This window comes from Sinocyclocheilus grahami, unplaced genomic scaffold, assembly GCF_001515645.1.
Source record: "Sinocyclocheilus grahami isolate Dianchi unplaced genomic scaffold, SAMN03320097.WGS_v1.1 scaffold57.1, whole genome shotgun sequence".
NCBI classification, from domain to species: Eukaryota; Metazoa; Chordata; class Actinopteri; order Cypriniformes; family Cyprinidae; genus Sinocyclocheilus; species Sinocyclocheilus grahami.
In genome coordinates, this window is record NW_015505236.1 from 3520658 (window position 1) to 3537090 (window position 16433).

Below are 16433 nucleotides of genomic sequence, written 5' to 3' on the forward strand. Positions count from 1 at the left end.
AATCACTTATTGCTATACAATATTAATATATTGTATAGATAATGTCACCTAATTTAGTAGGGTGACCATACGTCCTCTTTTTCCCCGACATGTACTGGCCAGGATTTCTACATTTGCCTAAAACATCCTGGTTTTGGCTTTGTTTTCCTGTTTTTATACTTTCTGAAGGTAATGATCGAAAAGTAGTTTGACCAATAACATGCAGGCGTTGTACATAATCGACCAATCATGGCGCATGAGAAGGTGGGCTCTACATATTAGCAATTCAAAAGCATAAGGAGCCGTCTGCTCTCTATAGCTCTCACGGTACTTTGATGTCATAACACCGATCGGTCTGCGCAGCGCAAACAAAGCCAAAACCTGGATATTTTAGACAATATAGAAATTCTGGCCAGGACGTGTCCGGGAAAAAGGGCACATATTGTCACCCTAAATTTAGACATGCTCATTAACTTTTATGCTCAGCAGAATACGCTTCTTCTACAGTAGCAATTAACATAAGATATGAACTCATGATATACACTCGGAATCGGCAAAGTGTCTCATTCATTAGCCATATGTAAGTTTTCATCTTTCTCAATTTCATTTCATTAGTTTTCATATCTTAGACAGGCTTTTTTGGTAATTTTATGAATTTGACTGAACAAAAATCCTCTTAGCTCCACCAGTGATGTTCTCAGCTGTTCCTGAGATTGAGAAGAACAAGTCCGTTGAAGCAGGTTGGCCAATCATTCTCCAATGTGAGATATCTGATCCTACAGCCCTGGTCCAATGGTACAAGGATGGAATACAGCTCCTACCTCAATCTGGGGTTTACATCCAATCACAGCACACCATGAGGACACTGGTTATCCAATCAGCAAATGTATCCCACTCTGGGTTTTACAGTTGTAATACTGCTGATGATATCAGCTAATTTTTTGTGGATGTTAAAGGTGACATACAATATCCAAACTATTCTGTTATATAACTAACAAATACATCATTTTGTAGAGTTCCGTTTTCATTGGGTGAAAGCATTCTTCTCTACCTTTCGACAGATCCATTCTTGCTGCTTTATTGGCTCCTTAACCATTTCCCTAATGCAGGAATATATCTGAAGCTTCACAAGTTTGTTTGCAATATTTCCACCAACTACTACTATCCTTAGATGCTATTTAACCAGCATCTTGTTTCTCTTTATTTTTAAAGAAACCACGCTGGGCAAGCATGTAACCTTTATTATCTGTGCTTAAAAGCACTTCATTCTCACAAAGCTTTCTTTAACTGTATTCTCTTTTTCTTTGTATTTCATTTGGCTTTTAGAGTGGAGAAAGTTCTACAGGGCTACCCATGCAATCATCATCAGTGCTTGAATTGCATGCTTTATGTCATACTTGTGCGACAGTAAAAAAGTAAAAGCGAAGTAAAAGCAGTGCAACATAAAACTAATGTCCATTTCCTTTTTTATTGCAGCACCTCCTGTGACATTTGCCTACATACCAGAAGCTGATCTGCACAGAAATCTTGTGGAACAAGACAATCTACTCCTTTGCTGTCAAGTGTCCAGGTCAGATGCTACTGCACAATGGTACAAGGACGGAGTAGAACTAAAGCCTTGTGACAACGTCCTCATAGAGGTAGAAAACACTATACGAAGACTGATCATCCTTTCAGCTCAACTCTCAGATTCTGGGACGTATACCTGTCGTGCTGGAGATACCGCATTAATATTTAAAGTTAACGTAAGAGGTGAGTAAATATGTTTATGTTCATACGAAACAAGTAAAATCTGATCAAATTACATTTACAAGGCTGTGTAACTATTTTATTTTGCTTTACAGAACCTCCAATGATGATTGTATATCCCAAGGAAGATGTCCACCTTGATCGCTATGTTCCTGAAGAAATTGTTCTTAGCTGTGAACTTTCACGGCCAAATGGAAAGGTGACATGGTTCAAGGATGGACAGAAACTACAGGAGAGTGAAAACATAAAGCTAAAGACAGAGGGTCCATATAGACGGCTAAAAATTCTGCGCAGTGGTGTTGAGGACTCTGGCGAATATGTCTGTGACACAGCTGATGATTCAATATTCTTCAATCTAAACATAAAAGGTATCAAATTTAGGTTTCAATTGTATTACATGTAGAGATTTGTGATGTCAGCCAGTAGGAAAGTTGTTGCGGTAATCAGATCAAGTTATTCAAATGGTTAAAAGATTACGAAAACATTTTTTTTCATCTTAGAATACCATGCATCAATGAATTGCATGAAATGAGAGATTAGGAACATGCATTAAGAAAGTAAATAAGGTCCATTTTGATGTCATGTTGACTTTTGCAATATGTTTCCCTATAGAACCACCAGTGCGCATAGTTTCTCCAAGCCAGTCCCAAATGGAACTTTGCCAACAGACTTCTGAAAGGATGGTCCTGAGCTGTGAAATATCTAGACCAAACGCCACTGTACGTTGGTATCGAGATGGACTTGAAGTGGAGGAGAGTGACAGCCTAATTCTGGAGGTCGATGGTGTCTATAGGAGACTTATTATCCCAAAACCTACCGTCAAAGACTCTGCAGAATATGTCTGTGACACCGCTGATGACTCAGTGACCTTCTTTGTAAACATTGCAGGTGTGTCAAAGACCCTCTATTTAATAATTCATAATAATAATAATAATAAAAATGTCCATAATGACTTTATTTCTTTGTGCAGAGCCACCAGTTAGATTTATTCGGCCAAGGAAAATGGCCTATGGCGTAGAGAAACTTGTGGGAGATACTGTGGTTCTGGAGTGTGAAGTGTCTCGACCAAATGCTGAAGTTAGCTGGAAGAAGGATGGAGTAGAGATCGAGGAGAACAGCAACATAACTACCACAGAGGATGGCACAAGTCGACAGTTGACCATTCACTCTGCAGCTTTTGAAGATGCAGGGCAATATGTCTGTGATGCTAGAGATGATGTGATGGATTTCCTAGTGAAAATCAAAGGTACGTTTCTGTGATAAGTAGATTAAAATGCTTTGATCACTGCAACAAACTAAAATTCTGTCCTCTTCCTTCCAGATCCACCATTAAAGATTCTGCGGAAATCTGTCATAGAAACAAAGTGCCGATTTGTAGCATCTGACGCTATTGTGTTAATGAAGTGGAGGAGAGTGACAGCCTAATTCTGGAGGTCGATGGTGTCTATAGGAGACTTATTATCCCAAAACCTACCGTCAAAGACTCTGCAGAATATGTCTGTGACACCGCTGATGACTCCGTGACCTTCTTTGTAAACATTGCAGGTGTGTCAAAGACCCTCTATTTAATAATTCATAATAATAATAATAATAAAAATGTTCATAATGACTTTATTTCTTTGTGCAGAGCCACCAGTTAGATTTATTCGGCCAAGGAAAATGGCCTATGGCGTAGAGAAACTTGTGGGAGATACTGTGGTTCTGGAGTGTGAAGTGTCTCGACCAAATGCTGAAGTTAGCTGGAAGAAGGATGGAGTAGAGATCGAGGAGAACAGCAACATAACTACCACAGAGGATGGCACAAGTCGACAGTTGACCATTCACTCTGCAGCTTTTGAAGATGCAGGGCAATATGTCTGTGATGCTAGAGATGATGTGATGGATTTCCTAGTGAAAATCAAAGGTACGTTTCTGTGATAAGTAGATTAAAATGCTTTGATCACTGCAACAAACTAAAATTCTGTCCTCTTCCTTCCAGATCCACCATTAAAGATTCTGCGGAAATCTGTCATAGAAACAAAGTGCCGATTTGTAGCATCTGACGCTATTGTGTTAAAATGTGAGATCTCAAGAGCAAATGGAGTGGTCAGTTGGCTTAAAGACAATGAGAATATTGAGGGAAATGAGCATTTAATCTGTGAAGAGGAAGGGACATTCAGATCTCTGATTGTCCTCAGTGCTGAGTTGAAGGACTCAGGGGAGTACATCTGTGATGCACAAGATGATAAAGTTGTCTTCAGTGTTACTGTAGAAGGTACTACTTGTTAAAAGGCAATGGACACAATGAAAAACATGCATGTACATGCTCAGAGAAAATACACAAAACTTATACCTTTAGCTTGTCATTGGGGAAGTACCCTCAAAAGAAGACTTTATCTACCACACTTAAGGTACCATTAGGTGTAGATCAGGTGCATAGCTGTACCTTTGAGGCTGCTGCCCTAATGAAAATCTGCTGTACCCCAAAAGATTTTTGCACATTTTTTTCTAACAGTTTACTTAAAAAATAACTCATTCTTTTTGCTCAGAGGCTCCAGTGTCAATTGTTGGAAATTTAGAGAAGCCAGAACACCACATTTTAATGACAGGAGATGAGCTTATCCTGGAATGTGAGGTATCTCGAGTAAATGCTATAGTCCAGTGGTACTACAATGGATGTTTACTACAAGAGGATTCACGCACACACATTGAAAGCAGAGAAACAACGAGGAAGCTTGTGCTATCAGGACTTCAGACATCTGACTCTGGAGAGTATCTCTGTGATGCCATTGATGACAAAATGATAGCTAGGCTAACAGTTCAAGGTAAATTTAGTAGCATAGCAAAGAAAACAATTTCATAAGTATCAGTTGAAACTTTGTGTATAAAATCACTTAATAACATGTTTTTTTCATAGAACCACCATTCAAATTCAATAAAAAAGATGAAAGAACAAATATTTCAGCCTATGAAGAAGACAGTGTGACATTACGTGCCACTGTTAATAGAGTCAATGCCCCAGTGAAATGGCAGAGAGGCCTTGAACCAATCAGAGGAGATCGTTTCCACACAACAAGTGATGGTAACAACCACTACCTCACTATTAACCCACTTAAGAGGTGTGATACTGGAGAGTATACGTGTCACGTGGAATCTGACAAGATGCATTTCAGTGTCCATGTTAAAGGTAAGACCAGGGAATGGGCTGGGAAGTTTTACAACTCAAATAGTTTTTTTGTACTAAGTTGACTGCCTGTAAAAAGTCTCTAGTAAAATGTTGTTTCTACTGTTTCCTAATCAGCAATGAAGGTGAAATTCTCCAAACCACTAGAAAATGTAGTGGGACTGAAAGGTAGCGATGTGGTTTTAAAATGTGAACTGTACAAGTCAAAGGGAGATGTTCAGTGGTTTAAAAGCAGCCAAGAGATTGCACCAAACAGACATTTTACAATTAGAGCTGAGGGTCGAGTGAGAAGCCTGACAATACATGATGTCACAGAAGATGATGCAGGAGAGTATGCTTGTGAATCTAAAGATGAAAGGACATCAGCTACTGTAGTGGTCAACAGTAAGTTAATTTCTACCAAAGGACTTGTGTTAATCTGCATAAAGCTTAACCTGAAATCAGGAATGAACATATTAATTTAGTGCCAATTTCCTTTTCTTCTTATCCCAAGTTCCTCGCATTGTGGAGTTTATCGCAGAGCTACACAACATAACTGTCATGGAAGGAGAAGACGCAACATTTAAGTGTGTGGTATCTCCAGAGGATGCAAAGTTGGCCTGGTTTAGGAATGGCCAGCCAATTTCATCAAATGAGAAGTTCATCATCTCAAGTAATGGATTATGCCATATGCTGCATATCACCAACTGCCAAGTCTCAGATAGCTGCAAGTTGACAGCTGAGGCTGAGGGTGTGATTTCCAGAGCTATCCTTCAGGTCCAAGGTAGAACACCATCCATCTTTATTTCACTGCTTTATTGGTTTTTGTTTGCTTACCAATCAATTCAAATGTGACTTATGAACATGTATTCATAGTTTCAATCTTTGAAGTAACAAATTCACTAATGGGTCATTTTCTACAAAATAATATTTGGAGTGCAGGGTGTGTTAGATTTTTAAGAGCCTGTACAGGTCTTTAATGCCATGTCAACATGTTTGAGTTTAATAATGACCCTTTCAGACATGCCTGAATTGTTGAAAAGGTGCTTGTGCGTAACAGCTTCTCCAGTTAGATTTCCACTCTTAACTGACAGAGACAAGTGTTACTACAGCATATAGCAATGTACTGTAGAATGAGAAGCTGTACTCCAAGCACATTAAATAATGTCATTCTCATTGGCTTTGCTCATTGGTTTTCAAATATAAAGAGTTTTCCAAAGTGTTCAAATAAATGAGGAAAGATCTTAACATTTAACCTTATCTGTATTCAGAGGCACAGGTGCTTTTCACGAAGAGCATGGGCCCGGTAGTTGCAGAGGAGTTTGGTGAAGCAACGATTGAGGTGGAGGTCAGCCATGAAACTGCAGAGGTGCGGTGGATGAGACAAGGAGTGGTAATACATCCAGGGTCCAAATTCACCCTGAAGCAGAATGGCAAAAAGCGTTCTCTCACAATCCACAAACTCACCCTTTCAGACCGGGGCACCTACAGCTGTGAAACTCTTCATGACCGTACACAAGCCAAGCTCACTGTGGAACGTGAGTCTGCACATTCTGCTTTCTTTCTCACTGTGTGCTGTTATTAGCATTTATTTATGGTGATGGTCCCTCATTACTGCCCGTTGCGATGTTGTTGTCTGAAACAAACTGAATTAAGTGATCAAGAGTAACGCGAGTAAGAGGCAGCTACTTTAGTGACACTTGTTCCATGGGTTGAGAGCAGCAAACAGGTGACTGGCAAACTACTTACTGAATCCTGGGGAACAGCTTTCTGTATTGACATTAGATCAGAAGAGCTATGATAATTTAATTAAGCATGCCAAATGAGAACTGTATCAAGAGCTGGTAGAAGGTCACGGCTAAGTAACCTTTTAATTCCTCTTAGTTGCCTGTGAAACACAGATATTATGAGAGGAGGATAAAAGTTTTCCTCACAACTAATTTCCATTGCCTTCAATACCAATCTAATTTCAAACTTACCAAACAAACTTTTCAATATCTCTTAACATAACTTTTTAAGCTAAAATTAATTTACAATTTGGAAAACAAGCAATTCATTTAAGGATAGGTCAAGACGATGAAACTGTGTTGTACAAATTAGCAAGTGATGAGAGAAAGTCTGCACTTTGGCTGTTCCTGGCACCAACTATGAATCTGGATCTGTTTTCATTGCAGCTAAATTTGTGCACTGGCCTTCAAAATCTAGGGTGGTGTCACCAACTCTCTAAAATAAACCCCTCTTTTCCAGGGGGAATGTCTGTTTTGGAAAACTTTAAAAAATGTTGGCATAGCCCTGATCGAAAGCAGAATTTAGTGCATTGCTAACACCAAGCGGACAAAACAGAGCCAGAGCCTAATTCAAAAACTGTTGTTCTATTTTTTTCTCTTTATTACCTTTATAGCTTTCATCTTAATCTCTCTTTCTTTTCCAAACAATTAACCAATTTCTAATTACATCACCATTGAACTATAAATTTTTTTGGCTTTAACAACCTGTGCTTTCTCACACAGCACGAAAAATCAAGATTCAGAAAGGTCTAACTGAGATCCAGACTTATGAACGAGAGACGGCTTCGTTTGAGGTGGAGCTGTCACATAGCAATGTGGAGGGTGTATGGCAGAAGGATGGGCACATTCTCAAAAACAACAACCGTTTGCGTATGACTGCAAAAGGACGAGTACACAGCCTAACCATCTCCAACCTGAACTTGGATGACACTGGAACCTACATATTCTCTGTTGACAACATCAGATCAATAGCAAGATTGGAAGTTAAAGGTAAAGTGTAAACCTAAACTATATTTATTGATGAAGCTTAAAGGGATAGTTTACCCCAAAAGGAAAGTTAAGTAATTATTTACATTATTTAACTAATGTTGTTTTAATGCTGAATGCCCTTTTCTTTTTCGGATCCACAAAACAAGAAATGCTGTAAAATGTCCTCATCCATTTACTGTAATGGCAGTGAAAAGCAACCAGCTTCAAACCTGATCACAGAATGATCCCAAGCGACTTGTGCTATATTCCAAGTAGGGCTGGGCGATATGGCCAAAAAAAAAGGAACAGCCAATTATCCTTGATATCGATAATTATCACAAAAATTTCACATCTTTATTTCTTTCAAGTGTAAGACCAGACCATTAATTGCGGTTTTAAACTACTCTTTATGGTCAGAACATGACAAACACTTTTTTTTTTTGTCTTTTTTTTTCCTAAACAAAATAAATATATTAATAGAAAATGTTATTTCTTAGTTTCTGCATGTTCTAATCATGAAACAGGTTTGTGTTGCCTGACTTTGATGACGTGTATCTTCAGCACAGTACAGTGTGCTAAAGATTTTTGAAGACTGTGCTGAAGATGCACGCATGTGCTGAAGAAAACAGTGTTATCATTTATATAGTTATTGTTCTTGGTGTGAATGGGCTTTAAGAGTGCCACCCAAGCTACTGGGTCTGCATTTACTTTATCAGCTTTTTATAGTGCCTAGCAGCTCTTTGAGCATCGTTGATTCTTTGTAGCGAACGAGAAGAGCCGACTCCCGTCGGAGAGAGCCGAATCTTCAGCCAGAGCCTTCTATTTTAGCCCAATTTAGCAATTTTGAATGGTAAGACATTTTGTATTCAGTGTTTTCATAAAAGCCTTATTTTTACACATGTGGCTAATCACATGGGAGGATAGACTAGGATCATGCCATTATGTGAAAGAAGGAAGGGGGACACACACTCCGAAGATAGCGAGTGTAGCGGTAAAGGCCAGGTACACAGAGCGACAGAGAGACGTGGGAGCCGGATTTAAACGCAAGTGCGTTGGTTAAGGTAGGAAGACACTGCATTGTTGCAACATCAGTCCCCTCAGAGAGAGTCTTCTCAAAAACAGGACAAATAATCACAGAGAGGAGAAATCGCATCAGCACATCCAAGCTAAGGCATCTGATATTTCTGAATGCCAACCTGCATTAAAGACTAAATGTCTTAAAGTTAAGACTTTTGCCTTTATTTATTTAATTTGTTTGCAGTGGTTCTGTGTTCATTTGTTCAACTAAAGTTTTATTAAAATGTTAAATAATAGTAACTGTATTTTTTGTAACGGAAAAATGCATAAAAATAAGACTATTATAAAAACACTGAATAGAAAATTGCTTACCAACACACAAACCATTCACAATTGCTAAATTGGGCTAAAATAGAAGGCTCTGAGTGATACTAAATGAAGAGCCATTTGGGAGCCGTAAGAGTTGGCTCTTCTAAGGGAGCCGAGCCAAAAGAGCGAATCTTTAAAAAGAGCCGGACTTCCCATCACTAGTTGTGGTGATTTAACGCTACACGTTGTCACCTAGTTGGAGAGACTCAATGCTTTTACTCTCAGAATGAGCTTATCATATTCGTTTGCTACATTAGTAGGGCCCTATGATTTCCGTGGTGCAGAAAATCCAGTCATAAAAATGGAATTTACTGTACAACGCGGAATTTCATGGAATTTGTCTTATTTTTGATGAATAAATAAAAAACAGGTCAGTACATACATACATTATATATATATATATATAGACTGTCTGTGAATATTAAACTGCAAAAAGATGATTTAAATGTGAATGTTCTGCATGTTCATTTGATTACCAGAAAATACACAACACAGAAAAAAAAGATATTATTAATTATTATTATTTATTCATTTTAGTTGCCCCTGTTGGTTTGGCAGTAGCTTGCTTGCCCTACACAGTTACCTTGTTTAATCTCCTAATTCAAGTTATATAGGCTATATTTTGTTCTATTTGTGTTAAGTTATTTATAATAAGTGAAGTTTATAAAGCTGAGGTATGGTTAAATGATAAGCTCCTGTTGTACTAGACAGATTGAAATGTACACGGTTGACTCATGTGATCTCAAAAGACAAGCAGGGGCAATCAGAGGTAAATTGTTAAAAATAATAATAATAAATAGTGTCTGGCTTTGAAGATCACAGCCTCTCAAATGTGATCAAAATGGTTTTGGGTCAGTAAGCTAATCAATGTTAAATCAAGTCCAACAATAGAGTTTTCACATAGGCTGACAAGACTCCTTTGCTTCCTCAGAAATTCCTGTATCAATTTTGAAAAAGCTTGAGGATATCAGGCAACCAGAGGGATCTGGCGTTACCCTTGAATGTGAGCTCTCACGGCACAACGTGGACATAAAGTGGACAAAGGTAAATTTACATGACACCCTCAAAAACCCTCTTGTTGCAGTACATTAAAAACCGCTCATGTAAAAGTTCCAAGTCAGTGCTAATAATTATGTGGGGGGAAAAATCTACAAATAAAGATGTCTTCTACTTTCAGAATGATGTTCAGCTTAAACCGGGAAAAAATCATCGTATTTACTCTATGGGAAGAAAGTGCTTTCTACAGATACTGAAGTGTGAGCTGGGAGACTCTGGTTTATATATGTGTGATGCTGGGGATGCCACAACATCCTGTACAGTGGATATCTATGGTAATAAAAGAAAGTCTGTTAGATTATCACCACATTTATCTGCAGATTATATACTGTATCTTCCTGGTAGTACTGATTATTTAAAACCAAATCTTAAATAGATGAAAAATGGGAAGCATTTACCCTTGATTAGTTTTAAATGAGTACATTATAAAATTATGCAATGCCTTTTTATGTTTATTAACATTTCAACAGAAAAGAAGCTTGAGATACTACAAAGCTTAGAGGATCTGGATATTCAAGAAGGTCAGAATGCAGTGTTCATGTGTGAAGTGTCCCTAGATGATGTGCCCGGACAGTGGTTTAAGAATGGCGAGAAGATAAAACCAACCAGCACCATTAAGATCCGTCAGGAAGGTTATTCTAGCACCTGTTGCTAAACTTTGCCCTCTTCCAAAAACTGACCAGAGAATATGTAAATTAGTATCTGATCGTGAATTTTCTGTATCATGTTTTCCTACTTAGGGACAAAGCACTTCCTCCTCATATGCAATGTTAAAGAAGACGATTCTGGAGAGATCAAGTTTGTTGCCAAGAATCTTGAGACTACAGCTTGCCTTGAGGTGGAAGGTCTGTATTTAGTTTAAGTCAAGCATTCATTACAAATCAAAATCTTGTCACCCACTTTGATGACAAGTCACAGATGCCATGACATTTCAAACTGTCCCGACAACTGAGAAAGCAGCAATGACCAACGGTCAAAAATAGAAAAAAAAAAGAAAACGTTTTCCAAGCACTGTTTCCAAGCATCTGTATTCTTGGTTCTTTTTACCATTCTGTACTAATTATTTAATTGTCGAGAATGAACTTAAAACTACAACTTTTCATCTCCATAGCACTGCCAGCAAACATTGTGAAACCACTTCAGGATAAAACTGCTCTGGAAAAAACCCGTGTCATACTGGACTGCACTGTGACCAATCCCCGTTGTAGCATTCGCTGGTATAAGGGCCCAAATGTCATCCTGCCCTCAGAACGCTTTGAGATCTGCAGTGAAGGGTGTTACCGAAAACTTGTGATTCCGCAGGTGTTGCTAGAGGATGAGGGCACCTACAGTGTTCAAGTTGGAAACTACACATCTTCAGCAAAACTAACTGTTGAAGGTAAGGCAAATTCAGTCCTTTCAAACCAATTATAGCATTATAAGTTATAAATAATAATTTAGAACAGCTGGGTGTGAACTGGATTGATTGACAGCACTATAATGTTCAAAAAACCCAGTTCCTTGAGCTGTCAGTCATACAGTGGTTTATTTAGATTTAATAATATCAAAGCATTCTCATATATCCAGAACAGTGGTTCTCAATTCCAGTCCTGGGCTGTGTTTCCCAAAAGCTTCATAAGCCTAAGAAGTTCGTAAAAACGATCATACGATCTTAATATTACTGTCGGTCTCCCAAAAGAATCGTAACTTGAGAAAATCACTTGAAAATCACTTGAGAATCATCGTAGATCTACGAGTGCTCTGGAGTAATCGTAAAGCCCTAAGTGCATCGTAAGAAGACAGATTTATGCGGTCACCTGCAGGACAATTGGCAGATTGCACCTTTAACTTTATTCGAGTGCAATGTGATTATAATATAAAGTTTTGATTGTACTTTATTGTACACTTTATTACTAGTTTTTTTTTTTTTTTTATAAATGAAATAATTAAAAATGGCAGAAAAAATTTACTTAGAAAATAGAAAAAATGACTTACTGATGTGCACGATAACCAATGTATTGGACCCGGAAGTAACGTATCTATATAGATATTATATACTATAATATATTTTTGTATAAAGTATATTGTATGTTATTATGTAAAGTATAATATTATACGTATAAATATAATATCATATAATATAGTATAATATGCATAATAAATACATTATATTAAATACATGTATTGACAAACGGATAGCTACTCCTAGGTAGCACTTAAAGCACGGCTACGTGCGATTACGTTAAGTGCATTTTTGGGAAACAGCCCTGATAGGTCATTTGTGCAAGTGACATATTACCATCTGTAGTTAAATTTTACATGTATGCATCATATGGCTGGTGTAATAAGAACAACAGTCTCGTGTTGCGTGTATCATCACAAAATAACGTACGACTGTTGTTATCAATCAAAAAGCAGGTTTGTTTAAATGCAATGTGTGGACTTTTTTACATGCTCCCTTACCCACCATTTTTCCTATTTCCAGTTCACAAAATGTGCATTTATGCATTTGGCAGACACTTTTTGGGGTTTTTTTATGAATTTATAAATTAAATAATTAAAAAGGGCAGAAAAAATTTAAATACACATCTAAATTAAATGACTGAACAAAAAAAATGAATAAAAGAAGTAATGTAGATAATATAATGTAATTATATATATTATATACAGGTAGGTTTAGGTATATGTAAGGTGGGAGGAGTTGGATCTGGATCCAACCTCGCCCCCTGGATCCTGTGTTCTGTAGTGAGGACCATCTCGCATTTTTGGGAAACGCACGTGAAACAATAACGAACGATCGTAAAATGACTTGTAGAAAACGCTCTTAAGCTCTAAGATCAAATGCCCTGGGCTGCGTTTCTGAAAAGCATCGTAATTGCCATTGGTGGCAATGGTCTACGATCTACTTATGGTGTGTTTCCACTGGCACGTAGCGAGCGAAGCAGAGCGAGCGTTTTCAATTCATTCCTATGGAAGTTGAGCTTAAACGCTCACGCGGTGTATTATGGGATTGAAAGCGGCGCAGAGAAAGTGTTGAGAGCGGCCAAGAGCATCAAAAAGTTTGGGCATTCCTCGACTTTATGCAAATATCGAGCGAAAAATGCCGGGCTACATCCAATCACTGTGCAAAGAAGTAGATGAAACGTAGTCTCGCGTAGCCAGACCTTCAGACTGACGGCTGAACCGCCCATCAGGCCGTTTGACCGACATGTCAAACAACCAATCACAGTTCGTTTAGTTTCAGTGTCACGTTTTGGGGCATGGAAATGTCGCCACAATAACAGACCGGTGTTTAAAACTCTGAGACGTATTTTAAAAACCTGTGCCGCGAACTTTAAATATTTCACATACTTTTGAAAATCCAGCGTTTAGTTAATCCTGATAAGAGCTCGTTGTCACAGTTGTAAACACGCCGGCTTTCTTCTTTCGTGAGGGGGTTTGGCGTCACCACATCTTTGTTTCCAGGCGGAACCTTATAGAATGCGACACACACGTCTCCCGGAAATCCTGTATAATTCAACCAATCCGATGACTACTTCGAAACTCCTGAAGTGTTTCCATTTTTGTGTGCCATATGCATCAGACGTTTAGCCAACGTTCCATGGGCGTGACGTCTGAGGTTGAGACTAGATTAAATGTAAACAGGGTGTAAACATTGTTTTCAGAGGTGTGCTCTTGCCGTAATTTAACACGCCCCGAAAGCAGTGTTAGTGTAGCGTTGCCAGCGGCACTGAGAGCAGATTTGACACCGTAGTGGAAATGCACCATTAGGCTCACGATGCTTTTGGAAAACGCAGCCCTGCACATTTTCTGACGCCCTCGGTTCAGTTCATGGATCTCCCTCCTAACGAGCTGGTGATCTGAATCGGGTGCGTTAAATAAGGAAGACATAGGAAATGTGCAGAGCAGTGGCACGCCAGAACTGGAATTGAGAACCGCTGATCTAGAAGAAAATTTCAGGACAATAAAAGTCTTTCCGGATGTTGAAACAGCTTCAATCAATCATGTCCCTTTTAGGTGGGAAAAGAAAGAAAGAAGAGAAAAAGAAAGAAACAAGTTTCTTGGCATGAACGCTTCTCACACAACGCATAATCTCGTGATCGTCTAATTTTTGGGTGCTTTTTCTACACCAAATAAATGACAACACTTTTCAACATGTTTCATGGCAAAATTACTCAAGAAATAAGTACTTCAGATTAATTAATCTCTGGACTGCTTTGTGCGTCCAATTTACCCTCAGCCAGCTGGCACTCAAGTGTAAGGGACCAAAAATGATTAAGCGGCAGATGGAGATGTCTCCCTTTTACACGTACAGTAGGTTATGCTTACTAGTGCACTTAAGTGCACATATAGCCTAAATATATGCCCGTTCATAAAATGGTCAAAATAAAATATTATTGATGGTTCCAATCTGTGTTAAGGTTTTCCTGTGTCATGTCAGTAGAATGGCTACTTGCAAGTTAGTTACTCATACTTTTGCATACGTTTTTCAAATATTAATAGTATTTCCATTTAAAACCTACTTCATTGGTTGTTTTTTAAATAAATAATAAAACAATAGGGCAAATTTTACTTCAGAAATTAAAAATATGTTGATCATAGAGAATCATTCAAGTATAAATATAATGAGAAAATATTGCATTTACATAACTGGCAATTTAATGTGACAACATGTATTGGTACTTGTTCTCTGTTGTAACAGCTCAGTCAGTCCTGATGGTGCGAGAAATGCAGGATGTGGATGTAACAGCAGATGCAGATGCATGCTTTGAATGTGAAGTCTCTTTGCCTGTGGCCAAGGCACCTACATGGACCCTGAATGGGGAGACTCTGCATCCTGGTCCTAAAGTTGTGGTAGAGAAAATGGGAACGGTTCATAGGCTCACTCTCATACAAACATCTGAAGACATGAGCGGCACCGTGTGCTTTATCACTGGGAGAGCCAAAAGCACTGCACATCTGCAGGTCATAGGTATGCCTATATATTGTTATAGATATAATGCATGTTTATATATTGCCAAGTAAAAGTTTGTTTATATATTGTATATACACTGTATATCATTATACTTTACTCTGATAGGAGACATTTCTGATGCCTATTCTTAGACATGGAGTCTAGACTTGTTTTAATAAGAACTTGATACACACTAATAGCATAGGCTATGTGATTTACAGTGGCATCCAGCTGAGGGTTTATCAAGTGACTGCTGACTTGGTAATCTTTTTCTTTTTTTGCAGGTAACCACTGAGAAACAACACATAAGCACTTACAGTGCATAATACTCAACAATGCCACTATTTAAATACAAAAACACCAAATTAAATTAAACACAAACTAACACTTTTAATGTGTCTGAAAGTGAGAGATCTATCATTCATTTATTTGAAATCAAAATTTTAAATCCTTAGTGTCATGTTTTATGCATTATATCCCACTTTACATGGTTTACCATCCATCACATAATAATTGTTTTGTTTTTCTAAATTTATGATCAAACACATTGTGATTTATAAAAAAATACACTAAATGAACAACACCAGGCCAGATTCCCAGATATGTAATTAACCCATGTCGTTATGACTTAAGTTTCTTGCACAGTAATTTGGTATTTAATTTTTGAAATGCGTGTACTACTGTATATCCTTGTATAGATATCCTTTGTGTTATTTTTTAAATTCTTGTTTTGTGGGCTGCAGATTAAAGTGAGGTTAAGGCATGTAATAAAAATGTGCAGGGCCAAAGATGATCAAAAGAGGGTTTGGGACAGAAAGTGACTATATAACAAATACACTGAGTTCATGAATACAGACATTTTACAAAGTAGGGAAACATTTACAAATAAATGAAAATGGTTTTGAGAGTTTTAGTTGTTTGCTTCTGTTGTAATAAAAGGTATGTCACAATTCATGCCTTTTACTTAAGTATCCGAATAAAGTGCTGCAGTTTTCCCTTGTTTATCAATAAAATTTGAAAAGAAATTATTGTCTTTTTTTTTAGTGAACAGTCAATACAATACTTAGAAAATGTCCCTCTTCAAGTTCAGCACTGCCATCTATTGGTACTGCAATCCAGAAATGAAAGTTACATTCGGTCTTCAAACCTGGATTCCTGACTTTCTTTGGAAACGCACTATGTACCAGTGCACTCTCAAGTGTTTAACAGAAAAAAGTAAGATAAAAGAGTGATCTTAATGAAGTGGTTTGTAATGGCTTGAGAAGTGTGTGTATTTTAGTGTGAACTATTCCTTTAAGCTTAACAGGTCACAACCAAGTAGTTTTCACTTGCTTTGATTTAATTTGGTAGGCTAACCGTTCCAATAACTTTAAACAACACAACGCCACCACAGGTGATAAAAGGTCACTAGACTCTACTGTTAAGCTTGTGG

At 37.9% G+C, this 16433-nt stretch overlaps 1 protein-coding gene across 1 annotated transcript in view; it reads left to right on the plus strand.

The window, feature by feature from the left end:
• Positions 1–15353, plus strand: part of LOC107584169 (obscurin-like protein 1) — a 28514-nt gene extending 13161 nt beyond the window's left edge. The window contains 19 exon segments of the mRNA XM_016270673.1: positions 660–935; positions 1456–1731; positions 1824–2096; positions 2341–2616; positions 2699–2974; positions 3707–3982; positions 4257–4532; positions 4625–4894; positions 5009–5275; positions 5385–5654; positions 6142–6408; positions 7381–7647; positions 9944–10056; positions 10190–10343; positions 10539–10700; positions 10809–10913; positions 11180–11446; positions 14750–15019; positions 15286–15353. Coding sequence (XP_016126159.1) covers positions 660–935; positions 1456–1731; positions 1824–2096; positions 2341–2616; positions 2699–2974; positions 3707–3982; positions 4257–4532; positions 4625–4894; positions 5009–5275; positions 5385–5654; positions 6142–6408; positions 7381–7647; positions 9944–10056; positions 10190–10343; positions 10539–10700; positions 10809–10913; positions 11180–11446; positions 14750–15019; positions 15286–15296 — 4352 coding nt within the window. The 3' untranslated portion in view covers positions 15297–15353.
• Positions 15354–16433: the final 1080 nt, after the last annotated feature.